The sequence below is a fragment of the Panthera tigris genome, chromosome B4 (assembly GCF_018350195.1).
Source record: "Panthera tigris isolate Pti1 chromosome B4, P.tigris_Pti1_mat1.1, whole genome shotgun sequence".
Lineage (NCBI taxonomy): Eukaryota > Metazoa > Chordata > Mammalia > Carnivora > Felidae > Panthera > Panthera tigris.
The window spans coordinates 136,431,908-136,458,439 of record NC_056666.1 but is presented as its reverse complement, the minus strand read 5'-3'; the positions used below and the strand labels follow the sequence as shown (position 1 = coordinate 136,458,439).

The 26,532-nt window shown below is 56.2% G+C and overlaps 1 protein-coding gene across 11 annotated transcripts in view; it reads right to left on the bottom strand.

Moving 5' to 3' along the window:
* FAM118A (family with sequence similarity 118 member A) overlaps window positions 1–24,851 on the bottom strand; it is a 41,490-nt gene extending 16,639 nt beyond the window's left edge. For 3 of the 11 annotated variants that reach the window (XR_006220304.1, XR_006220302.1, XR_006220303.1), the window contains exons 1-7: window positions 13,178–13,233; window positions 12,177–12,432; window positions 9,025–9,246; window positions 7,264–7,392; window positions 5,696–5,981; window positions 4,000–4,032; window positions 3,120–3,203 (exon numbers count right to left, since the gene is read on the bottom strand). Coding sequence is in view for 8 of the 11 variants with exons in the window: in XM_042993522.1 (XP_042849456.1) it covers window positions 3,120–3,203; window positions 4,000–4,032; window positions 5,696–5,981; window positions 7,264–7,392; window positions 9,025–9,246; window positions 12,177–12,432; window positions 13,178–13,224 (1,057 nt within the window). In the remaining 3 variants the exon portion in view is untranslated. The other 8 variants (XM_042993526.1, XM_042993522.1, XM_042993525.1 and 5 more) reach the window with 8 other exon arrangements.
* Window positions 24,852–26,532: the final 1,681 nt, after the last annotated feature.

The window sequence follows — 26,532 nt, the reverse complement described above, 5'->3', positions numbered from 1 at the left end:
TTTCCGCACACGCTGAAGACTTTGACACAGTGGCTGCTGTCTAGAAACGGCGTCGTGACCCGTACGCGCCATCGGGAACAAAGTAAAACCGCGCTAGGTTTGCAGAGACCGACGGGAATCTCCACCCATGGAAACGGGCGCCTTTCCCTTCCCGGAGGGCTTCCTCTGAGCACCACTCACGGCCGCCTGGGGAGCAGCGGGTGCCGGCACGCGGGGCCCGTCTGCTGATCCCATGAAGTCCGCCGATCCCGTGAAGTCCGCCGGGTGGTGAGCCCGGCCACCAGCCACACGGCCTGCCACCCAGGGGAGGCCCTGGACGGGAGAAGCGCACGCGCGCGGCAGTGGCAGCAGAAACACCACCGGCAGAGAATGACCAGAAGATCTGCCTTCTTAAGTATCACAGGCGACAGAGGAGCCCCAGACAGACAGGAGGAAAACGGAGGAGACAGACGAGCAGAAACCACCACCTGTCCTGGAGGAAACGGGTCAACGCTAATTTCGTCGTTTCCCTCGCTGTCTGGTTACAAATGTCCCCACTAGCGGAATTCACAACCCAAATATTTGCCAAAAGACTTCAGAGGAACTGCTCCTGGAATGGCATCCTCTCTCTACAGGGAAGTGTGTTGAAGCTATAGAAAATCGGCCGAAGGACCCGGACGCCCGCCCCTTCGGCGTCATTCCAACCGGTATGAACGAGACCACAGCCTCCCGTCTCCCCTTGTCACCAGCCCTACTCCGGTGATGACACTCTGCACGGAGCCCCATTTTTAAAACTACTTCATTTTGGGGCACCTGGGTGGCTCAGTCGGTTAAGCATCCAACTTCAGCTCAGCTCAGGTCATGATCTCACAGCTTGTGAGTTCCAGCCCCGCGTCAGGCTCTGTGCTGACAGCTCAGAGCCTAGAGCCTGCTTGGGTTCTGTGTCCCTCTTTCTTTCCACCCCACCCCTGCTCATGCTCTGTCTCTGTCTCCAAAATAAATAAAAACATTAAATAAATAAATCAAATCAAACTGCTTCCTTTTACTAAGCGTTCTCCGCATTCACCGTGAATCTTTGCACCTGTGCCAGGCCGCTTCGACAGCACAAGCTCCCCACGATGTAGAAGAGGAAGATAGATACTCTAACGGCAGCCCCACCGAGGGGTAACTTCTAGGTGCTGAATAAATAGGTAAACTGACAAGTTACTTGCTTCATAGGCCTAGAAATTCTTAGTGGATTATTACATGTTTAGGAGCACTTTGCTTCGGTTTTCTTATGTAAAGCAAAAAAAATAAACTGTTATTTGAAAATCTTCAATCCCAATGTTGTCAGAAATGGAGTCAGACAACCAGGGAAGCCTCTGGTATCCCTCAAGATTTGTAAAGATCACGGTCTTGGGGGGAGGGGAGGAAAGATGCCACGAAAGAGAGTAAATCAGAACACAGAAGAGCTCGCAGAAATCAACAGTAATACTCTCAAAATAAAAACGGAACCCAGAGACTAGGACACGATTTTGAGAATCTCCCAGAAAGTTTCTGAACAGCTGAACACAAAATGAACAGGAAGACATCGGAGAAAACGCAGGACCTCGGAACGCAATCCAGTAGGCCCGGCCAGCATGAATTTGAGGACAAGGGAACACAGCAGAAAGACATAATCAGGGAAACCAGAGATTATCCCTGGGCTGGAGACACAGGAAAAAAAACTGAGCAACATATATAAAAAAGAGCTCCACCTAAATTCGTGAAATTTCTGAACAGGAGGAAAAAGAAGATCCTGAAAGCTTCCAGAAAGGCAGGCAACAGATCACCTACAAACCACTGAGAACTGGATTGGCAACAGACGGTCTCCAACAGGAAATATGGACCCTTGAGACGGTGGGTTTCCCAGCAGAATCCCACACCCCGGCCGTGAGTGGAGTATGAGGACACCCGAGGGCCGGGGTGCCCCCCCCACCCCACGGGGCTGTGAGCGCCCCCCGAGGAGGTCCTGGCCAGACGGCCGGGGCAGGAATACAGGTCTTTGCAACAGTGGCCTAGGAAGCGAGAGAGCTCCCACACGGCAAGTGTGCACAGCCCAGAGCCGGGCAGAAGGCCGAATGTCACGGGAAGGGAGGGGCCCTATGACAGACGATGATCCATTGGAAAATAACGTGGGCCGCCCGGGTGGCTCCGTCGCTTAAGCGTCTGACTCTCGATTTCAGCTCAGGTCATGATCTCACAGTTTGTGAGTTCGAGGCCCACGTCGGGTTCTGTGCTGACTGTGGACCCTGCTTGGGATTCTCTCTCTCCCCCTGTCTTTCTGTCCTTCCCCAGCTCTGGCTCTCTCTCTCTCAAAATAAATAAATAAACTTAAAAAAAAAAAAAAAATACTGCAAAACATTATTTTTTGGACAAGGGCAAAGAGAAATCTAAAAATTCCTCAAAACTAAAAAGCACCGACACGCAACAAGCAAAAAAGCACATTTGCCCTCGATACTGAAAACATCCCGCCGCTGACACTGGTCCCGTTAACACAGCACCGGGGTTGGCTGCTCAGCCAGGAAAAAAACGTTTGCGTCGTTTTAATAAAGTAATCGCTTTTGTTTTCCACCTTTTAAACTCTACCGCCTATAGACAGACCGAAGGGCACAATTCGTGCTATGACCTTGGCAACCAGCAGGGGCCGGTTCGGGAGTCAGAGCCGGCACGTGGGCAACTAGAGGTGATGCGCCGACGCCTGGAGGCAGGCGTGAGGGCGCCACGTCTCCTCTCCCGGAGCCACGGACGTTGTCCGCTTAAATCAACAGTTTATGTAACTCCCTGTCGGTGACACGGGGAACAAAAGACAGATGACCTGAAGTGGTTTTCCCTGCGGACCGAGGGACAGAAGGCAGGACGGTGGTCAGCCGGGGTGTGGCGGGTGGGGGACAGGCTCCCAGCGATGCTGCTTCTCGAAGCGGGTGTGACGGCACAGAGCGCTCACTGCGAGAAGCCTGGGCTGACCTCCCGTGCGCTTCCTAGAGCGCGTGCCGCTTTCAATGGACACACGTGTCCTCACCCCTCCCGCCCACGGCAAGGGGCCTCATGACCGGACAAAACACAGGGGCCGCCAACAGCTGCGTGTGGCCAAGCGGCCGCTGCACGGAAAGCACACGTACCTGCATCGGACCGTCGGGGCCTCTTTGAATCTTCAATCCCGTTCTCTTCCAGCTTTCTCTTCGCGCAGTCCTGACACGCATTACCTACGAGGTGAAAGTTTTTAATCTGTTTTAGAATCCACCCTTCAAGGGCTAATAAATCGGATTTTACTGAAACAATAGCCAAATAACCCCTGCCATGCCCCACGGGTTGCGCTTTCTTCCAAGGAAAGGGACGGATCTGAAAGTCACGTTTAAGTGGGAAAGGGTCTAACGAAGGCATCCTTTCACAGGGAAACGAGGCAGGAATGGAAAGCAGAGGGGCCGAGCCAGGCGGGCAGGGGCACCAGGGCCGCACAGACCGGCCCCTTCTCCCCCACCAGCCCACCTCTGTGCACAGCCCGGTGCCCAGTCCGCCCACAGGAGGACGCTGGCCGCCACCCGGCCCGGCTCTGTCTTGCGAATTCGTAACCGGCCACAGCGGGCCTGGCAGCGAAAAGCTGCACCTTTCCAACAAGCAGCAAGCAGAAAAACTGATCTGAAAGCTCAGAACCTTGGCGATGGACACTTCTGAGGGGGCCGGGCCAGACCTGCTACACCTTAGACGGAGTCTTGTCTGGTCGCCCTGCCACTCTCACTTGTAAGACGGGAAATTATTCTCGGGTGCCAGCACATGACCCGTGTTTGAGCTGCGCCTCCCTGCTGGGGGGACGCGTTTTTAACCCCCGCGCTGTGGCAGAGACCCTCGTGAGGGCGGGGCTGGCCATCACCTCTGGGGGGGCCGTTTCAATACAGGCTAAGTATTTACTACGAGAAACACTTGGTGATTCTGCAACAGCGGCAGCGAGCTAGCAGCACATGTAGGCAAAGAATGGGCTGGCAGAAATCAAGATCTGTTTACCCAACAGCGTGGTGCTGTCCACTCGGTCAGCATCTGGAGAAGAAAGAAAAGAGTCAGCAGAACTGAGACGTCACGTGCCCTTCGTCCTCATCCTCAGGGCAGCGGCAGGGACGGCGGCAAGGGCTGCTCGGAGAGGCAGCGCGACAAGGGGACCTGAACGCCAGCTCCGGTGTGCCGTGGGGCCCCGGGCCGGGAGCGCCCCTCCTTGCCTCCTCCCAGCCTCCTCCCAGGGTTACCGTGAGGACCGAGGGGCTCCACGTGTGGCATGTCTGGGCCAGCCTGGCACACGGGGAGGCAGGTACGGTACCCGCGGTCACTGTCACGACTGTCCTTGCCAGGACACCACCCTCTCCGGTCAAGAGAGATAATTCGCGAAGGTAAGCACAAACGTCCTGAAGGACACGGTCACAGATTCCGGGTCCAAAAGAGCTTTTGGCCCTGACAGCTCGTCGGATGCACCCGGGGTCATGGAAGGTGGTCTAGCGGGGACAGGCAGGCACGGGGGCTCGCCCCAGGAGCCCGAGCTCACTCGGGTTTCGTGAGCCCCGGTCCTCGGGGCAGCCGTGCGTGCGGAGGCGGGGGAGGCCGTGGGGAGGGGCAGGATGAGGCCGCGCGGGCCTGCCTGGGACACACCGGATCCAGCTCCGGCTCCGAAATCTCCGGGCGTTCACCGGGCAAGTGATTCGCCTCTAAGCTGGCCTCGCCATCTATCAAATCATCTGTTTCGTGGCCCCGGGTCCTGTGACCGAACACGAAGGTGGAGAAGGTAAAACTGACGGCGGTGTGGGGCCCCGTGAGGGTCCGTCCCCGCTGCTCCTCGGGCTACGACACGGACCACTGCCCTCGACGTAAAGCCAACTGTCCGCTAGGACGAGCGGGGAAAGACGGAGCCGTCGGGACCATGTACGCATCCGGTCGGCCGCAATCTTGGCCTTCCAGGTCACAGCGGCCACGTGCAGCCATCCACGTGGTCGACCCAAGTCCCCTGCCCGGGGGGAGTGGGGGGAGGTTCTGGCTGCAATTAAATGGCAGCCAGTAAAGACCGCTCCACGCCCACCATCATCCGTGTTTGACGTCCCCGACCTCAAAGCCACCAACTGCCCTTCTGACAGGCTGACCCATTTAAAAGCTGCTCAGTCACCCTGGTCCTTCCTGGGCAGGTCAACAACTCCCCCCCCCAGCCGGGCCAGGAATCACCTACGAGGGTGTGCTGCACGCGGCAGAACGGGGAAAAGATGTTATTTGCGAAAAGAAAAGTCTTCGTGAAACCGTCTCGTGTCTCTGCGGTTCTAAGTCGTGAGCTGCAGCGACACGGTGAGAATAAATGGGGTCTCTGCACTTTTTGGGGTTTCGGCATCTCAACGGCTGCGGCCGGCTGGGCAGTTTGCTCTCCTGGTTAAGGGCCTCGGCGGGGACATAGCCGGCCATGGGAAACGGGAGTACACGGGGGCTCCGCACGCACAGCGCTAAACGCTAAGGCTCCGCTTGCAGACGTTACCATCAGACCACTCGCCCCAGCCTCCGATTTGTAACGGACACACGGACCCTTTTAAAACGTGGCTGGAGGGCCGGTCAACGTAAGGGTGTGTAAAACTACATCTCCACCTCGTCTCGCGGTACGTACGTTCTATCCCCAAGAAAGGAAAATCAGAAAGAACCCCATCGCTTTACGCCCGGAAGGGGGAACGGCCCGTACCTGGGCTGCGCTGCCTGCAGATCTGAGAGGCGAGGTCCTGCACGTATCCGGGAAAATAGTCAAAACAGTCCCCGTACGACACGACCTTGATCCCGTGCAGAAGCATGTCCGCTTGATGCTTGAAGAAGTGGTCCTCGTCCTCCTTGAGCACCAGCATGTAGTGCTCCAGCTCCACCTTGTTGGGCACCGAGTAGAGGAAGAGAGCCTGGAAGATCTGGTCCCGCAGGGTCTCTCCGCAGCCCACGAACAGGAAGGACTTGGTGCGGTACAGGTTCTGGAGCACCTCCTGCGGAGAAACCAGCCGAGAGACAGGGACGCTCGTCCGAAAGACGGCGAGGTCCCGGCCCGGCCGCGCGCCTGTGCCTTTAGAATGTCGCTCGGCAACAGGCCGTCCCCACCAGCCACGCCGTCCCCGGTGTGAGAGGCGAGCCGTTCGCGTCAACGCGGCGTGGCGCGTGAGCAAACTGAGGCCTGAGCCGCGCACACACTCCCTGCTCGGCACCCGCGGGAGCCCCTTCCTCTCCAAGCCAGGGTCACGGATCCAGGTCCCAGTCGATGTCCAGCGTAGACGTGCCTTAAAGTAAGGAGAGTCTGACGCCCACCCACCACCCACCTTGTGGTGCAGTCCCTCCAGTCAAATCTCCTGGAATTAAGTACAATTTTAAATTCTCGAAACGGGAACTAAGGACGTTCCATTCATTTCTGTCCAGAACTGTGTTATGTATGACGGTCTGGAATTAACGTGTCTCCGTGGCTCACAGACGGTAACGGGGGTGCCGCGGTCAGAACTGGGTTTCTGGGAGTGAGAGCAGAGAGCTGAGGAGGGGGGAGACCAAGGACAGGGACCCCAGGGAGCGGGCCAGAGGGGGCCGCCAGGGCTCTGCGCGGTCACTCGGGCGTGCGGCAGGAAGTTGCCCCTTCAGACGCCCGACACCCCAGGGGGAGGTCCGGTGTCCACCCAGGCGTCCTCGCAGCATTACCGACGCAGCTGAGGGGCATCAGCCCGGCCACCCGTCTGGCCACACCTGGGCCGCGGGCCGGGATCGGCACGAGGACCACGGCGCCCGACCCCGAGCTTGCCGGTGACTCCGTGAGAATACTGTGGTTTGTAAGTGCTCTAATTAAAAGAGTTTATAGAAAGCTGAAAAGCAGCTTTTCCACACTTCGTTCTGTCCAGGATATCAAAAAAGCCTCACAGGGAAGGAATGAAGTGTAAAACAAGGTTTTGAAAGCTAGAGAGAATGCCAAGCAGAGAAAGGAGAGGGGAGGCCTGAAAGAATGCAAAAAAGCACCACGTGAGGTCGGGACGAGAGGCCGGAGAAAACTGGCGCGGATCACGCCGAAGAGATTCACCTGCGTCCCCGAGCGGCCGGGCCGCACCGCACGAGGACCGGGCATCCGTTCAACGCGCCAGCCCCGGGAGACAGAGCCGAGAACAGCGCCAGCTGTGTGGACAGAGGGGCAGGAGTATGCCTGGAGGCCAGGAACCCGCTCGGACTGCCAGCAAGCAGCCAGCGGCCACCAAGTCCCAAGGGGCGCAAGCAGTGCCTGAGAAAGGGGGGCCGTACCATGACTTCCGGGTCTTGAGTAACATCTTTGTACCCCGACGGATCCAGGACCATCCCGCAGGGATCGGTGTACAAGCCGTGAATGTGGAGAACTCCGTACTTGATGTGCCCTCTCGCCCACTGAAGGACCTGTGGGACAGCAAGCCAGGACAGAGGGGAGAAAGCTATTATTTAAAGGAGGCAGAAGAGGAAGACATCTCCGCCGGACTCACGGGTTTTCAACCGTTCCTTGGAAAGAGCAAGAGAAATACTTCACTTTATAATCGCACCTTTAAAGCCTAAGAGGAACCGGGCTATTGTGCCACTTGAGTCCTGTCGGACCAAGAACTGCTTTACAGCCGGCTTTTAGCACGTGAGATGCCAGCTACCTGCCGAGACCGGTTCCTTGAGGGGGATGAAGGGGACTTTCGCTTCTGAGTGACACGTTCTATTTTAGTCACTGCCGTGGACGTGTCGTCTGAACGCCCAGAAAAACACACGTGTGGACCCATAATTTATCAAACAGCCCTGGACTGACTTCACCTCAAGATCTAGAACAAGGCCCTTGAAAAGCTGCACATCACACACACTCCATTTTGTCTTCACGCCAGGGCCACCGTCACATCGGCGGGCAGGCCTGGCACCACCAGACACGCAGCAGGAGCCCAACACTGTGGGCACCGGGCGGGAGGTGGGCCGGCCGGCACTTCTGCCACAGGCCCTTTGCACTTGATTTCCAGGGATGCGATTTACAACAGCAGCAGCCAGAGAGCCTCGCAGATGGGACCGCGTGGCTGGGGTGCGGCGAGCAGGCGCTCCGTCACGTGTCACAAAGAGCTCAGGGGAGGGCATGACCCCACCGTGCGGACCGTGCCGGCACACGCTTTCGCCACATTCCGCGGGGGAGGGCGCAAGGAGCAGCCCTCAACATCAAGGCGCGATCTCTACGCGCTTCGGCTTCCTGGGCGGATGAGCTGGATAACCCAGCAGCGGCGTTAGTAATGACACAACATCTTTAAGCAAACACACAAAGACACAAACATTTCACAAAAGAAATACAGTCAACAAAATGAAACCAGGATCGACCTTAGCGACAAGAGAAACAGAAACGTACACTGTTCACCGATTTCCACCTCAACGGGAGAAATGCGTTTTGTTTTGTTTTCTGGTGACACGTGTTGACAAGATGTGGGACACGCGTGCTCTCTGACGTGGCTGGTGGGGGCAGGAACTGGCTATCTTCCGGGAAGCAACCTGGTGACTCACATCATCTGTCTAAAATACTCTGCCCTCTGACCCTGCCGCTCTTCTGAGATTTTACCCTAAAGAAGTCACCAGAAAGACACACAAGTGTAAACATCTTGACGGTAGTGTTATTCGTACTTGTGCAAAGACGCTAATAATAACAGAGAAAGGATGGCAATTCTCGTTCAATTCTCCCATCGCCCTGCCGTTTGTAAGCTTTTAGAAACAGCTTCGTGATCAGGAAACATTCCAAGTACGGTATTAAGGGAAAAATATCAAGATGACAACGTCACGCACAGCATCACCCGATCCAGAACGAGGGGGAGGGGCTACCCAAACCACCGGCCCTCCTTCCCACAGGGCCTGCCACGCGCACACACGCACGTGCGCGGGACAAAGGCACAGAGGAAACGAGCAGGTGAGACAAGTCGTCGCCCTCCCGGTGTCGCGACCGCTAATGTGCTGCCGTGAAAAGGAGGGCTCGGTCGGCCTGCGGAGGGGGGAAGACACCCCCGCCCCCCACCCTGCAGCCCGCACCTTAGTCTTGTCCTTCAAGTCCAGGGACTCCATGGGCTTGCTCTGCTGCTGCCCGAAAATCTCCAGCAGGTTGTCGTAGTTGGTGGTGAGAACCATCGTGCCCCTGTCCATCAGGCTGAGGACGGACTGCAACACCAGCGGGTTCTGGATGTGGTGCTCCAGGTTGTCGAAGACCTCCATCAGGCAGTCCTGGAAGAAGTTGGGCTTGGTGTCACCTGTACGCTACAGAAAGGTGGGACAGAGTTACCAAAACATCCTCTCTCAGCAACTGAGCAGCTATGCAGCAACATTCTTTCTGGCTGCTGCTTTCAGAAAGAAAGGAAACCCCGACCTGATAGAGCTTCCTAAAACCCTGGAGGAGGCAGACGACGTACAAAACCTAAGTGGTACGTCAGTGGCGGCCAACGTTACGGGAAAGTGAAGCAGAAAAGGGGGGACGGCGCTGCTGGGGGCAAAGGGCACCAGGAATGGGGACACTGGAGCACACGCCCTCTGGGAGTGGCCCAAGCAGAGGGAAGAGCGGACGCAAAGGCACTGAGGCAGCAACGGCAAAGGTGGGTCCGAGGGTGATCCGGGGCCCTGGCGGGTAAGGGCGGGCAGGTGAGGTGACCGGGCACCAGATCACGTGGGGCTTTGCGGACTGCAGATTTCCCTGTGAGGAGCTGCAGAGGTGCTGGTTTTCTGTTTCTCGGTGCCACGGCATCTTCAAGTTAGGCGGAGGACAGTAAGGCACATGCTGCTGGGTGGTTCAATGGGACGGGAAGGAGATCCGGCCTGTGGATGGGGCACCAAAGGTCCCCTTCGGCCTTGACCGGAGCCACTTCCGTGTGCAGCGACGGGGGCAAAGCCCGGCTCAAGAGGAGGGCGGGGGAGCCGCAAACACACACAAGCTGAGAGGGGCCGCGGGGGAGTGGGGTGGGGGGCAGCCAGGGGGGCGCGGGGGTCAGGCGGCAGCTGAGCCTCCCGGCCACCCCCACCGCACACGACACGACATGCGCCGGGCGCCCTCAGTTCTGTCCATCAGAAGCCACCTCTGTCCCGGTGCAGGTCCCAGGTCCCAAGACCCCAGGACGGCGCTCGACCCCCTTTTCTGACATTCTCGACTCCCTCCCCGACCCCAAAAACCCTTCCCCTGTTCCCGTGGGCCCGTCATTGGTAAATTCCCACACGTTCACTTACTTCTGTGAGCGTCCACCTCCTGGTGCCACTGAAAACCGGCCCGGCCCTGGGAGCACAGGGGTGGACCCAGCTCCCCATCAAGTCTCTCTGGCTGTACTTCTGGGCCAGTTCCTGCCGGTTCCTTCAGCCACTCAGCTGACCCTCGAAGCACCTCCCTCCCTCCCCTCCATCGACCGCGTCCCATCTCCGCCACCAGCCTGCTGTCACATCCTGCGCCTCACCACCACCAAGAGCCCAGCTCTTTCAGAACCTCTGGCCGGGCCTCCCCTGGCGCCTGCTCACCCTACGAGCACTCCGGCGCCCAGGGCCACCCCGAAGCCAGCAGGACCCGCCCACCACCGAATCGGGTCCCGCGGACCCACCCCCCCACCTTCTCCCAGGAGGCAGCTTACATTCCGTGATCTATCACCGCAACTACTCCCCTGACCAAGCTTTCAACCTCACTGCCCCTCCCGTCCTTTGCCAGGATTTCCTGGCAATCTGGAAAAACTTGCCACTTACCCCATAGCTGTTCTCAACCTGCTGACCATGGCTGAGGAAACACAACCGTTCCGGCTGGCCTCACCTTAACTCCTGTCTTACGAAGTTTAAAAAAGCACAGAAGTAAAGAGAAGAGTAGAGTAAGGCTCCATCTGTGCGGGAGCTCCAAGTGTCTGCCTCGTGGCCTCTCAACAAATGAACCACCTCTCACCGCACGCGGCCCCGCACCACCCGCCCCGCGACACTACTCTGTCCACTGACTCGTCCCCGTCCATCTCAGCAACCCCGTCTGCAAAGGCCCAGACAGCAACTGCTTCAGGCTCTGTGGGCCTCAGTCTCTGTGACAACTACCCGACCCTGCGCCTGAGCGTGAGAGCAGCCGTGGACAATACGCAAATGATCGGCGTGGCTGGGCACCGGCAACTTCATTTACAAAACAGGCAGCGGGCCAGGCCTGGCCCCACGTCCCAGCTGCCCCGAGCCAACAGAACACGTCCCCCGGGACAGCTGCCCAGCCGAAACACGTCCCAGACGCTGGAGACCCAGGCCGGCGCGACGAGAACACAGGCGGTAGATGCGGCTCCCAGGTCAGGCGGGGTGAGGCGGGAGCCCACCCCGCTCCCCTCCTGCCCTGCCGGACAGGCACATGTTGGCAGAGGAACAAAACAAGGCCCGGGGGCCCCGGCCCTGGCAAACCAGCATGCTGTCCCGGGGCTGCCTGCCCGGACTTCCACGTGAGGGGCACAAATGTGACCACATTAAGTCAGTAGTTGGGGGCACAGCGGCCTAAACTCTCCCGGTCTCCCCGATGACCCTGCAGACACCCTCTCATGCTTTCTGTGCAGCATCTCCAACACCCTCCCCCGCCAACGCTCAGATGACGGCTGTGCTCTAATAAACCCAGAAGTAACCAGAAGAAACCCGCCCCTGGCCCCTTCCACATCGTGTAGCTTCCCAGCGTCCCTGCCTGTCCACGGCGGCTGCCTCACGGCGGACCCCCACCCCCGTGCCGGCACCCCCGACTCGAGGGGACCGCTCTTCCTCTCCACCAGATCACGTCCCCCTGCGGACAAAGACGCTCTAGCTTCCCCCATCTGAAAATGTTTTCGGGAACCACCTGTCCTCCGAAGCTACGCGGCTGGCCTGCTTAAACCAAAACCACACCTCCAGGATACCCGTCTGCTAAATGGGCGTGAAACCAAGGTTCGTCCCCAGTGTGGCATGACACCCCAGTCACCACGTCTCGTATCCCGGCTCCACTCAGCACGGGCTCTTTCAGGAGCCCCGCGGTACGCCCGCATCACCGCTGTCGGAAGGGACGGTTCAGGTTCTAAAGGACACGAACACGGTGGCTCGTCAGCCCGGCCCGGCCGAGAGCAGAACGCGACGCGGGCTCGTGCAAGCGTTCGCATCGGCTCCGCCCTCTGCAGCCCCGTCCGTCCGGAAGCAAGCGACCCAGGGAGACCCGAAGCGGCCCTCTGAAACAGACTTACAGGCGACATCTTCCGGATCAGGTCGTGGGCGACGACCAGCAGGTCCCGGTCCTTCATCACCTTCCTGCGGAACTCCGCGACGTCCCCGGGGTGAAGCACCTCGAGCTGCTCGGCGGCCTCGATGACGGCCTCGATGCAGCTCTGCCACGAGCAGAGGGCGCGGATTCCCGGGGCCACCGCGGCGCTGACGCCCGTCCCGATGACCAGGAGCAGCTCCTGGGGCTGCTTCCGGATGAGGCTTTTTAAAAACTTTCTGCTTAAAAACAAGGGAAAGAGAGCGCGAAAGTCACCCTGGAAGTACCACAGTCAGAGGGAACATGACATCCAGGAACACCTGCGGGGCTCAGGTCAAACACGGTCACCCCCCTACTTTCCACTGCCGGAAGAGAGGCCCTGCCCATCTGCCGTGCTGTGGGTTTATCTCACGCGCTCTGCCCTCCGTCCACAAAGGAGCTGGGGCCGGCTGTGCCTTGGTCGTCACGAGTCCCCCTGGAGGGCAGCGCGTATTTAAGTCATCTACACACGGGAACAACACGCTGGCAATTTTAACTCTTGACGCTGCTGGGAGCTCGCAAAGACCAACCGCGATGACAGAATGATCCTGCTGGCGGCGACAGGTAAGAAAGTCCCCGGCCCAAACCGGGTTTCTGCCGCTTATCCATCGCGACCCACCCCAGGCCGACCCCTCCTTAACCCGACACCACTTAACGCCCGTAACCCGCGGTCCACTGAGCCAGAGAAGCATGGCACTCCCAGTCTCCTCCCAGTCTCCGACGTGGCCCCGGGTTCCCGTGTTGCTTGGTCTGGAGGCCAGGTTACAGTCACTTGCTCGGGCAAAGAGAGAACTGCCTTCTGGAAGCAAAGGGCGGCTACACAGCCCGAGCATCCCTCCTGACACCACGTTCTCCTTGCACTTTCCCTGTGCGGGGGCTCAACACCAGCTCGGGAGACCCGCGACAGGTGCTCTACACCTGCATGCAGGTGTAGCTGACTTTATTCACCTGGATTTCTGTTCACTTCTGTTTGTGGTCTTTTCCACTGGATCCATCTGTAAATCCTAGAGAGAAAAATAAGTCAGCCGTGCCTTCTATTTCCCAGATCAAAGTTCTCTCATTAAGACTCTGGAAGAGTGAAAGCTACAATTCAAATCAAAGGTCCTGGATCTTTGTTAAATCACAATACCTAAAAAATGCCATATACAAAAAACATACATCCAGAATGCTTCCCAAGCCACCGTTCCCACGTCTGTGTGACCAACCAGGCCAGGCGGAGGCTCAGATTCAGACTCTCCGAAGCTCTACTCTGGGCAGAAAGGGAAGGGAAAGTAACGTGTGCCCAGCGCAGACGGCACGGCGGGTCCGTGAGAGGACTCGACTCCAGAGGGCTTCCCATGGGCACGCGCACAAACGACTGGTCACGGGAGGAAGGATGGCAAGTTGCCCACCAGAGCAAAGCCAGGGGGACGACATCTCCAGGGCGCGGAGCCCTCCTGCAGCCAGGCTGAAATCTAGTCCAAAGATACAAACTAAGTAAAAGGTCGATTCTTAGCTTCTGTAAAACAAGCATCTTAAGCCAGCTAGGTCTCTACAGCCAAACTATCTCCACAGTCTACGAATTTTACAGAATCACTTTCCCCCAATTCCAGAACTAATACTTCTGTAAATAAGGAAATATACAGAAAAATCAAGTTTATAAAGCCCATTACTCTGCTACCTATGGGCAAGAACTATTAGGAACATCTGTACATTTCCCTCAAGACGGTTTACATTTTTCCCATCACTTGAGTCCAAAGGTCATACCCTACTTTTTTTCCATGCGTTATAATAAAAGCATTTTCCTTTCCTTATTAAAAACATTCAGAACTAGGGGCGCCTGGGTGGCTCAGTCGGTTAAGCGTCTGACTTTGGCTCAAGTCACGATCTCACAGTTCGTGAGTTCGAGCCCCGCGTCGGGCTCTGTGCTGATGGCTCGGAGCCTGGAGCCTGCTTCGATTCTGTGTCTCCCTCTCCCTCTGCCTCTCCCCTGCTCACACTCTGTCTCTATCTCTCAAAAATAAATGTTAAAAAAATTTTTTTTTTAAATTCAGAACTAGAAGTGTAATAGCTACATACACAAAATTCTACCTTAATAATATGCCATCATTTATTTTATCTAAAATCCCAAGGCAGGACATTACTACAGCACTTGGACAACCATCTTTGTGCACAAAGATTTTTATCTATTTTGGAATTATTTATTTAGGAGAGATTCCTGAGAAGTACAATTGCTGAGTTAAAGTATAAACACCGTAAAACATCTCAGCATGCACTGACAACCTTTCAGAAAAGTGGTCAGCAAATATGGAAAAGCCTGGTTTCTCATATCCTAACCTGCACTGACTGGAAACCACCTTTTTACATGTGTAGTCTTTTTTTCTTTTAATCTCAATTAGAATCAGGTCACCAAAAATAATTTCCCAGGGTAAGTAAACAAGGCTTAATAGGTCTATAAGCATTAGATTGTAGAGCTAAATGGCATCCTCAGAATATGCCCTGACAACGCAGATACACCCGTGTGCAGGCGTGGATGCGTCTCTCAGCCCCGCCCCACCCCAGGGAAGGGGTTCAATGCTTCGATCGACCTCCGGATGGTGTCTGTGACCTTCGCTCGAATGTTAAGAAAGCACAGCCCGCAGGCAAGAGGAATCCTGCACAGAGGCCTGAGATCTACCCAAAGGGGAAGGCTGGCAAAGTTCGGGCTGGCTCTCGTCCCCTCCCTCCATCCTCCCCACTAGAAAGTTCCGATCAAAGCCATCAAGTCCAATCTTTTTTTTTTTTTAACCTACTAGATATTTTCTATGGAAGGTAACAAATGTTGGGGCTTTCCACCATATTAAGTAACCCTGGACCCCAGCCCTGAGATATCAATAACTATTCACCAATCGTCAGTTTTAACAACTATAAAACATGAATTCTTGCCGACCAAGTTTTGAAAGTTCGAGGCTGTCTCCCGTGAAACGTGCTTGGATGTTCAAACTGTGGAGTCAAACAGCACGGGCTCCGACCTGCCAGTGAGGTAGCTCTTTAACCTCCTGCTTCAGGAAGGAACTTGAGGCTCGGTCCTACTCAATCATATTTGAAAAGTTAACGTGAGGGGCGCCTAGGTGGCTCAGTCAGTTAAGTGTCCGACGTTGGCTCAGGTCATGATCTCACAGTCGGTGAGTTCGAGCCCCGCATCGGGCTCTGTGCTGACAGCTCAGAGCCTGGAGTCTGCTTCAGATTCTGTGTCTCCCTCTCTCTCTGCCCCTCCCCCATTCATGCTCTGCTTCTCTCCGTCTCAAATAAACATTAAAAAAAACTAAAAAAAAAAAAAAGAAAAGAAAAGTTAACGTGAGATGCTTATCGGTTGACCAATCCAGCTGCCTCCCACCCTCCCCCCCAAAATAACACACATCGCTTTGAAATAGTTACTCCTGGGGAGGAGCCTTTCACCTCGGCCTTCTCTACGCAACATTTTAGAATATTTCTTAAACAGTCACTGGTCAACCAAAGACTTCAGAAATGCCTCAAACTGTTTCCATGGTAAAAACCTTCCTTCCACCTGTCTGCCGTTCTCCCAACTTCTGTTCAACTGCTTGTGATTCGCCACACAGGCAGGGCCTTAGTTACAAACTGGAAATCTAAAAATTGCATTGACGCACCTGTCAAAAAGTATGAACGATTTAAACTTTGGCAGGCTCGACGGAACTCCGAAATTATGTGATTTCAAAGTTTGCCAAAGGAACTCATCCGGCAAGTACTGAACGCTTACATAACAGATGAGAGCCTGCCCTGCCATGCGGTTTGTTGCTGGATTAAGCGCTCAAACCTCTCTCTGCCTGAGCTCGATGAAGGTCAGAAGCCAGCTCCTTAGACAGCACTTCAGACCGAGTCACGGGCTCCAACTGCAATGGCCAGATGTGCCTCGAGACAGAGACACTGCTGTGCACCTTTAAGAATCCAAGGAGCCAGCAGGGGAAGCACTCAATTATATTAAAACTCAACCCAAGAACCGTGAAGATGAACCGCACAGCTGCCCATATTTAGACATCTATGGTTCGTTCGAACACTGCACGCTACAGACACTACCTCATTTCCTGTCCTTTCAGCAGAATCATCAGCAGAGCCAAATCTCACCATAACCCAGAAAGTACCCCCAAAGCGCTCCTTCTTCTTAAACCAAGGGCCGAGTAGGAGATTTCCAAGGCAATTAGCGCCAGATCCTAGAAGTTTCAGCAGGACGCAGGGCAGGCCGCTGGCAGTCTGTTCCCATCCCGACACCATTCTGCTAAGCCAATCAGATTCTAGACAACAGTAACAAAAGCCTTCAGAGACCTTTTAGAAGCTGCATCTTTTGGTTTCCTTGGTGACCATGTCGTCACCAGTGTGCAGGCCCAGAGCAACCCGTTTTTTTTTTTTTTCTTCAAGGACCTATCAGCATTTTCTGAAAGTGGAATCAGGCCCCAACACACATCTGTATAAGCAGTTCTCGTCCTTTTTCTCTAAAACCATGAATAAAAGTCTTAACAGGATGTTTTCTGCTTAAAATTTGAGATCATGAGGGGCGCCTGGGTGGCTCAGTCAGTTGAGTGTCAGACTTCAGCTCAGGTCATGATCTCACGGTCCGTGGGTTCGAGCCCCGCGTCGGGCTCTGTGCTGACAGCTCGGAGCCTGGAGCCTGCTTCGGGTTCTGTGTCTCCCTCTCTCTCTGCCCCTCCCCTGCTCATGGCTCTGTCTCTGTCTCAAAAATGAATAAAAACGTTAAAAAAAATTTTTTTTTTTAATTTGAGATCATGCATAGTTTATGAACTAGCTTTAGAGTAACCAGAGACTGTCCTACTCTTTGAACCCCCAGCATCCAGCACGAAATAAATGCTCATCAAACGGAGTCCAACGCAAAAAAGAATAAACTACGACCACGGTCTTGGTGATCACGGCTAGCGAAACAAGGCCCCCTCCCAGCTCCCTAACCCCACGGTGCCAGACTGTGAAGGACCTTCCCCTACCATCCTGCTTCCTGATAACCACGCCCGTGGACGGTCCCCTCACTTACTAACTCTGGACCTCATCATCATGTGACTTCTTTGACCAATGGGATATGGGCAGCCAGCAAAAGTTTGAGGGGCACTTTGACACTGGAACCAGCCCCCTTGGAACTTGGAACTCGGGCCTTGTCAAGTGCAGTCCAGCCTTCTGGGAGGGTGAACAGCCACCAGGGGAGAGCTGAGGTACACCATGTGACAACCCAGCACCACCCCCGACCCAACACAGAAGAGGCTACCCGGGGCCACTCAGTGCCAATCAAGCAGCCAGATCAGCACAAGGGCAGGGGTGACGCCCGGGAGGCCAGCCAACGACCTGCCGGAGCAGGCCCAGACGCTGAGCTGCAGAACCGACCCTAGTTTGGAGCACCCATCACCACCACTGTTTTCCACCGCCACGAAGAGCACAGAGACGGGAAAGGAAGGAAACCAAAGCGTCAAGAGAACGGATCAATGAGTGCTTGGATCTGGAGTACTGAGGCGGAGGGAGAAAACGTTGGTCAGGAATGGTCTTTATTGCATTAGCACAACAAAAACCTTAAACTGAAACTAATTACTTTCTATTACAAATTACAGCACGAACCACGAATTAGTCTGTGGGATCAACAAACGTCCTTAGACAAACCCCTTCGTTTCTTTCTGTAAGTGAATTATATGGGTTTTGAGCGACCCAGGGGAGTGGGGAGAGCTCTCAAGTCGTACAGCCCTTGATCACAGGCAAGAGACATGTACTCAACACATATTCCCTTCACACAGCAGGGGAGGAGGTACTGCAAACATCCGCCAGAGTTTGCACGTGCTGGCTTTCACCTCACCCCTAGTCCATCCGGAGGGCGACGGAATGAGATGCTCCCAGAAGGTGTGCCCAAGTGTTGACACCGGCCATCGTGACTACAGATGACTGGATTCCCACAAAGGCCCGGCCACAGGGCGGCCCTCCGTACAACATCCTATCAACGGTACAGCCACCACTGTTACAGAAGTAACCCACACGGAGAGATATGTAAATGTGCTGCTCACAGGAGACAGACTCGGACGGAGCTCACCCTTGAACAGGTGGGGCATCAGCACCCCACGTGGTTGAAAATCCGCGTAGAACTTTTGAGTCCCCCAAAACTTAACTACCAACAGCAAGCACCACAAGAGAGCACTTTTTACCGAGACACAAAATGTACAGAGAGATGGAATGCTCACGGGGAGATCGGTGCCCGTGGCATTTTAAGCAGATGCTGGCAGGACTTGAACTCACCACAACAGCGACCAGAGGTGGCTACAAAATAATGACAGTACAGTAGGACTACAGGTAATTTTATGCAGTTTTAATAGTGCATTTCTACGTCTGTCGACATTTCTCTCCACGGAGAATGAAGTCACACACAGTCTGCCAGTTTTGATGAATTTTAACTCTTTAATGGACCTGTGTGTGCTTTATGGTAGTTAACTGATCAGATAAACTGGCATCTACAAATATTTTATGCATTCAGACATACCTAACTTGTTCTGAGTTCTTGTGACAGTTCTAGGCTATGTGGCTTGTCTGTGTTCTTTCAACTCACAGACTCACAACTCTAAAAAAAAATGTTCCAATATATTGACTGCAAACAAGCTGCAGGTAAATGGACTCAGAGTTCAAACGCGTGTGGTTCAAGGGTCAACTGTACAAGGATAAGTGCAATCCGTGGAACCAGCGTGGGTTCCTAAAGACTGGGATGTCCCACAAGGAGGCCAAAACCCACCTGTTGTACTCTGGCTGCACCAAGGCGGGTCTGAAAGCCCGGGAGCCCCGAAGCGAGCACTTCCCACTTAGGAGCGTCCCACGGCAGTTCCCATAGCTCCCGGCACAGACACCCGTGGTTACCGCTGTCCTCTCCTACTCCGATGTGACTCCCACAAACCGCCTTCTTCAGGGCAGCCTGGCTTCCCATGCAGACTTGGGGGCAGGGGGCACAGAAGCAGAAATCACCGGGTAAGAAGAGCCCAAGCTTTCAAGTACTGCGGACAGCCATGCTTCTAACCACAAATGAGTCACCTGGGGGTGAGAAATAAACTGCCAGAGAGTCGGATGAGCCGACGAGGTCACCTGATCCGGAAACAAGGTGCAAACGGGTAACAACCGAGCTTCCGGAACCGCAAAGAGAGGCCCGGACCCGAAACTACAACTCCCAACAGAAGGCAGCGCTGGAGGCACCACGGAGAAAACACTAGGCCTGGAGTCGAGAAAACACCACCGCGTCCCAGCCGGGAGAGCTCTCTGCACCTCGGTTTCCAAATCTGTCACCTGGGAATCCACCACCCACACCAGCGGTTGGATTGTTGTGAAAACTCCAGGTGAGTCAAACATCCGAAAAGGTTCTCACTCAACCGGAAAGGGGGCGCCGCTATTGGCCGGCTCACCTCCCCCAGCCTCGGGCAGCTTATTTCCGAGACACCACTGTGCCAGGGCGGGAGCACAACCACACCCTAATTTGCCCACAGTGCAGCTTAAACTTCGTCCCAGCCATCCCTAATAGGGGATCTCCAGGACAAACTGTTTTTCTTCAATTTACAGAATACATGACACTTAATTTGAACCTCAATTTGAACACATGACACTTAACCCATCACTTTCTAAAGTTCAGTCAAAATGGGGCGCCTGGGTGGCTCAGTCGGTTAAGCGTCCGACTTCGGCTCAGGTCACGATCTCACAGTCCGTGAGTTTGAGCCCCGTGTCGGGCTCTGGGCTGACAGCTCAGAGCCTAGAGCCTGCTTCCGATTCTGTGTCTCCCTCTCTCTCTGCCCCTCCCCCGTTCATGCTCTGTCTCTGTCTCAAAAATAATAAAATAAACATTAAAAAAAAAAAAAATTAAAGTTCAGTCAAAATCAATTACGACAGGGAAAAAAAAAATGCTTATTTTTACCAGTTATAAATGAACCACGCCTCCGGAGTTGCTTGGGCATAAACTGGGCAAAAATTCCCAAACCAAGAAAACAACAAAACCCCCCACCAATAAAAAACATAAAAGTCACAGTTTAGTCCAAAAACCACATTTGTTACTGACATTTTTTGTTCCCGTATGAGATTCAGGGGAAAGTACCAAGCACTTTGCATGCATTTTCTCACTTAATCCTCCCAATAACCCCTCGAAGTAGCTATTTTTCTTACATCTCATCTGGCCAAGGCTGACATTAAACCCTTCTAAGAGGCCAGTCACCATGATGTTTTCTCCTAACACGAGTGTGGTCCAGAACAGCAAATATACGTGACATTTTGCCAGGCACCCTGCCAACTAATCACGTGTTGGCTGTTTGAGTTTGTCCATCATCAGATGAGACACGTCCAATTAACTCAAACAGATGTGCCACTTCATGATAAGCCAATAATGGTGAAGACACACCAGTACCAAGGCCAAGGGCAGGCCGAACCCCCAGCATGTCTCCAACCCAACAAAAAGAAGAGATGTTCTAGAAAGTCCACCTCTAATGAAATGCAACATTACGGAGGGATCCGAAAGGGACGGGATGCCAGATGCCCTCGTCTTAGAGAAGCGGAAATGGAGACTCAGAGGGAGTGACCTGGTGAAGGCCCCCCAAGGAGTCAGGGGCCCGCTCTGCACTCACCGCTGGCTCATGGCCCATAACTCTGCACTACCCTGGGCACCGCCTGCTCCACCGTGACCCCAAACCCCCATCTAAGGCACTCACTGCATCCGACATACCTCTTCTTACCGCCAAATCTCCACAAATAACAAGCCACGGTGTTTCACTGACCGCCAGTTTCACCTGCTTACGTGACTCATTTTCCAGAAATGCTAAGAGAAGAGGCCACTATGAGGAAGCTCGAAGAGGCAGCAGAGGCAGCGGCAGGCAAAACGAGCAGTTCACAACAGTTTGGTTTGGTCTACGCCGCCGACCTCCGCAGGGACGGGCAAGGAGGGCGGACTGGGGATCCAACACCGCCTCCCAGGACTTCCCTCTCCGGGCCAGGGAGGAAGCAGGGTGTAGCAGGGAGAGCCCGGCCTTCCAAGTGAAGCAACCAGGTGCTGGTGGTCCTTCTTAACGCTAAGTTACTCGCTCTGAGTCTCTATCTCTGCCATCTGTAAGAAGAGGAATATCTCCCGTCTGCTAGCGTTGCTGGAAACATTAAAAGCGGTAACACTTAAAAGAACACAGCCGAGGGCCGCCTGGGTGGCTCAGCCGGTTAAGCGGCTGACCGCGGCTCAGGTCCTGATCTCACAGTTTTGTGGGGTGGAGCCCCTCTCGGGCTCTGTGCTGACAGCACGGGGCCTGCTTGGGACTCTCTCTCTCCCTCCGCCCCTCCTCCACTCACACGCTGTCTCTTTCAAAATAAATAAATAAAGTTAAAGTTAAAAAAGGACAAAACCTCTCCTCCAGGAACTAGTAAGTTCCAAAGTCAGTTCCCGGGCAGAAAACTGTAGGCTCAGACAGGAAAGAGCTGAACGGCAGTCCCGGGGCTCTGGACTTGAGGAAGCAAGCCACGGTCCCCATTGTCACCACCCCGGCCCAGGACCCCTCTCTCACGTGCTCCCATGACCCGGCTTCCTCCAGACAACACCCACTCCCACCCCCCCCCCTGCAGCCAGTGGCTGTTCATAAACACAGAAACCATCTCACTTCCCCCCTTAAACCCGTCAGCGGGCCTCGACTCCGACTCCGAACTTTCACCCTGACCCCCCTCGCCCGCCCCTTTCTTTGCCTCAAACCCCGCCCTCGGCCAAACTTGCCGGGTTCCCCCCTTCCAGTCTCCCCAGAATTCCCCTCCCTCCTCTCCACCCACCCAGTAAGTCCTCCCTTCCTTCAGCCCTGCACTGCATCGCCACTTGCTTGGGGTGACGGCAGAGGCCGTCAATCAGCAACGGGCCAAGGGCATGAGCCTCAGGGAACGAAGCTGCATTCTCCGCACGTCAGAGTCCCACGGCACCCCGAGAACATCTTCATTACGGGAGGCAACACGTCTCCAGCCACCCCAGGATGGATCTCGGCTCCAGCCACACTTCTCATTTCCAAGATCGGCTGTGCCTCGTGGCAACACCCCTGTGCCTTTTCACACACTGTCCCCTTCCCCGGAACTGCTCTGGCAAGCTGCTGCGCGACCCCAACCTTCAAGAATCCGCTCACCTGTTACCCATCAGCCTTCCTCCCCTTCAACAAGCCCCCCAGAACGCCACTTCCTGAGAATCCGGCTCCCACCCCAGCTGGGCTCAATGCCACTACGCTGGAAAAACTACCCACTTGCTCAGCCTCCCAACCCCCACCCCCACCCCTCCAGCGTGGGGCCCCGAGAGCAAGGACTCTGTCGTCTCCAGCTCCAGTGTCAATTCCTCCTAAAGATCAGGCCTTCAAGAGAAAAAGGACTCGTTCCACCAGTGAAAAGATTAAGCCAAGGAGACAACCTCAAAGGCTGACTTGCCCTAACTCCCTCACCGACGCAGCTCTACCTCCTTCCACCACATCAGCGCTGTTCTCTAGACTCTTCTGTGAGGCCATATGAGTCTCATCAAAGAGCATTAAAAGTTAAACACTGTCCCTGCCCTGGCCTCAATGCAACAGCAAACACAAATGATCCCGCGGGGGCTGAGGTCGCACCCCCTGCTCTGTTACAGAGGCTCATCGGCTGACCTGTTACAGGCCCCCACTTCTTGGGTACTCGTGAATTCACAAACCCCAGCGAAGACTCACGGGTGCCCCTCGGGGTCCACGGACCTCAGGTTTGAGAAACCCAGCCTGGAGACCAGCCCAAGGGGGAGTGGACACTCGGGGCAGGTGGTAAGAGAGAACGGCAGGGGAGCAGCCCCGGGGTGGGGAGAGAGGACACCGAGGGCCTGCGCGGCCCAGGGGGCTTCTCAGGAGCCCCGCGCACCGGGACGGTAACCTGGGGCGGGCTCAGGGGGTCCTCAGGCGACGTGGGGGGCGGTTTCCGGAACCGAGAGTCCTCGGGGTGTCTGGAAGTCTAGGGGAAACCCTGAAGGGTCTCGGGTTGCGGGGTCCTCCAAGTGGCGGGGGCCAGAGGTGGCCCAGGGACTGCGACAGGGTCTCGGGGACCAGGGGTCCGGAGGGGCGCGGGCTGGCCCCCAGGGTGTCTCGGGAGGCTGGGGTCCCCAGGGGAAGGCTGGGAGGGGTCTCGGGGACCGAGGTGGGTCGGAGTTCCCGAAGGGGTTCTCGGCCCGGACCCCCGGGGCCCGCCCGCCCGGTCCCCTCACCTGCCGGGCCGCCGCGCCGCTGGCCGGAGCTCGCGCTCCCGCCGCCGCCTCCCGCTCAGCGGTCGCCCTCGTCTCCGGCTCTCGCGGCGGCCGCGCGCTCCCCGCGCTGGGCGGGGCCGGAGGAGGGCGGCCCGCAGCCGGAGGGCTGCGCGCGCAGCCGGGGCGGGAGCCGGCGCCCGAGCCGGAGCCCGAGCGGACGCCGCGCGGCTCCCGGGGGCCGGCCGCGGCTCGGCCGCCCAGCCTTCCCCCGCACGCCCGCCCTAGCCGCGCGGAGGTTCCGCCCCGAAACCGCCGGCCCCGCCCCCGGAGCCACGCCCCCCCTCCTCGAGCTCTCCCGCGCAGGCGCAGAGGAGGACGCGCACGGAGCTCGCGCCCGCGACCCGGCGTCCGCGCCGCCGCCCTGCCCGGGGCTGGCTGCGCGTCCTCGCTTCTCGCATCTGCAAAATGGGCGCAGGCGCACTTTGCCGGGACGCGGCGAGCGTCTCTGTGACCCCGGAAGCGCCGCTCGGCAGCCGCGCCCCGAAGCGCGTTCGCGCGCGGCTTGGGCGCTCCACACCCCGGACGCGTGCGCTGCGGATCCCAAATGCGCCACCTGGCCGGAGGCCCCTGCCCACCCGAAGCAGTCGGCCCCCGGCCCCAGCCCCAGCCCCGCGCTCTGCTCTTGCGGAGCCCTCCTCCGTCTCTGAAACCGCGCACGCCTGGTGTTTGCTGCCTCCCTGCCCGAGAGAACCGGGACCCTGCCTGCAGGACCCCCTGGGTCCCCAGCAGCTAGCACGGAGCCGGGCGGTCGGTGCCAGGCGTTTGTGAATGCGCGAGTGCACCCCCACCCCCGCGCTCTCCCCTCATCAAGAAATGCCCTTCCCCAGGGTCTGACAGTTGGGTTCGGGTCCCCTTCGTGCCCCAGGGTCTGCGTCCGTAAAACGGGGTGCTTGAGCGAACTCATGATCACGCGTGGTTGCACTTGGCGCGGGAACACGCAGCTGGACTCGTCGCCTGGTCATCCTGTTATTCAAGTGGCTCCCTCCCCCCTTTCTCTGCCCCTGGAAATCTCCTTCCGCGAACAAGACCCAACTGGACCAAAAACCACTTCCTCTGCGCAGCCTGTCCGGCTCCGCTCTCCCTGCCCTGCCCAAGCCAGCCAGAGCTGATTCTTCCTTCCCTCCTTGGCATCTTTGTCCCTGCCTGGCGTTAATTGCTTGTTAACATCCCCCCAGCCCACCCGGGGAAGCTCATGCGTTTCAGCAGCCTGTGAACTTTGGGGGGGGGGGGTAGGGGTGCCCAGAGCACTGGTGGGGAACCGTGGCTTCGGGGGGGAGGGGTGCCCAGAGCACTGGTGGGGAACCGTGGCTTCGTCATAAACAAGGCAGAGGTGGGCTTCCTGGGTGGTGCCAGGCACTCACCTGAGCCTGCTGTATGCGTGCCTTCGTTCAGTCCTCAGAGCAACCCCTAAGAGGAAAGTGTGCAAGAGGCTCGGCTTCTCTCAAGTTGTGGAAAATTACTGAGAGGTAGTGCCACCTGGCTGCCTGGAGCATTGTCAGGGCAGATAAGGGACTGGCATGGCGCTGGTGGGCTGGTGTGTGTGTGTCACAGCACTCTGGGCACTGCGGGGTGTAATTGTCTGCGCCCTAGCCTCCACCCAGCCGGCTTGAGCGTGTCCTCGTGTGTGTTGAGCAAAGGAGTAAATATGGTTGTGGGTGAAACAGCAAGACTCAGCTCCCGGAGCCCAGGGACCAGGCGTGCTTGTGTGCGCGCGTGTTCGCTCCTGTTTATTGAGCACCTGCTACATCCTGCTTCGTCTACACAGTCACCAAATGCAGGCGGTATTCATCGTTCCCCTTTAACAGACTGAAAACCAGACCCAGGGGACTCAGAGTATCTAAGCCAAGCTGGCGAGCAAGCATCTGCTTGGGACTGCTGCCAGGGGCTGTCTGGCCACACAGGGAGCTTTGCACTGTCAGAAAGGAGAGAAGGCCCAGAGTCACAGACAGGGTCCCAGGAGGGGTGACCGGAAAAGACGTCAGAGACCAGCCAACAATCCTTCCATCCTGGAGAGGAACCTGTCACTTTATTGCACGGAAGGACCCACAGAACACACGGATGCCCCGCGCTGGTGTGAGAGGCCGGATGTCCACACATCATATACCCTGGACCACACCCTCCATAGATAGCAGGCAGAGCACATACACACCCTCACCCTCTGTGTATATACCCCCTCAATTACACATGCACACTGTAGACACTGATGGAAAGGGAGCTAATTATACCTTTTGGACACCACCCCCCATCAATTTCCTGTAGAAACTTGTGTTGCCCCTGCCATCGGGCAGGCCAACAGGCAGGGCTGTGATCCAGCACCGGGCAGAGATGGGGCGTGTGCGCAGTGGGATGGCTTCGCCGGCAGGAGAAGGGAGGAAGGGAGCTTGGCACGTGCACCTTGGGAAAGTCTCTCCAGCCCTTTTCTGCCCCAGCCCCGCCCGTGCCCATGCCCCAGCTGAGGACTCCTCACTGCTGACCTGGAAGTTTGCAACAGCCCACTCTAAGGTCTCCACACACCAACTCATGTGCCCCTCCAGCCCCCTAGCAGCTGTGATGTGGCCAGGGAGCCCGGCACGGCCACTGAACAAATATGTCCTGAGTACGCACTGTGCTAGGAGCCAAGGACAGAGCAGGAAAAACATCCCCTGAACCCATGGAGCTGTCTGTGTAGAAGGGAACACAAGCAATAAACATACCTGTCAGGGCGTGACGAGGCTGTACAGAAAAAGGAAGTTGGGTGAGGGACGGACAGGAGAACGAAAATGAAAGGGCAATACACAGACCGGGGAGACATTTGCAAAACATTTCTCTAAGGACCCAATCTAGAATATAGAAAGCACTCTTATAACTCATAGTAAGAAGACAAACAACCCAATTAAAAAACAAACAAAAAAAAACTTGAACACACGCTTCATCGGTACAGATACAGGGACGGCAAATAAGGACCTGAAAAGATGCTCAACCTTTTTAGCCGCTGGCGAAATGCAACTCGAAACCATAAAGAGAGAGCGTTACATACGGATGTAAAATTAAATGGCCAAAATTAAGAAGACTAACCATACTG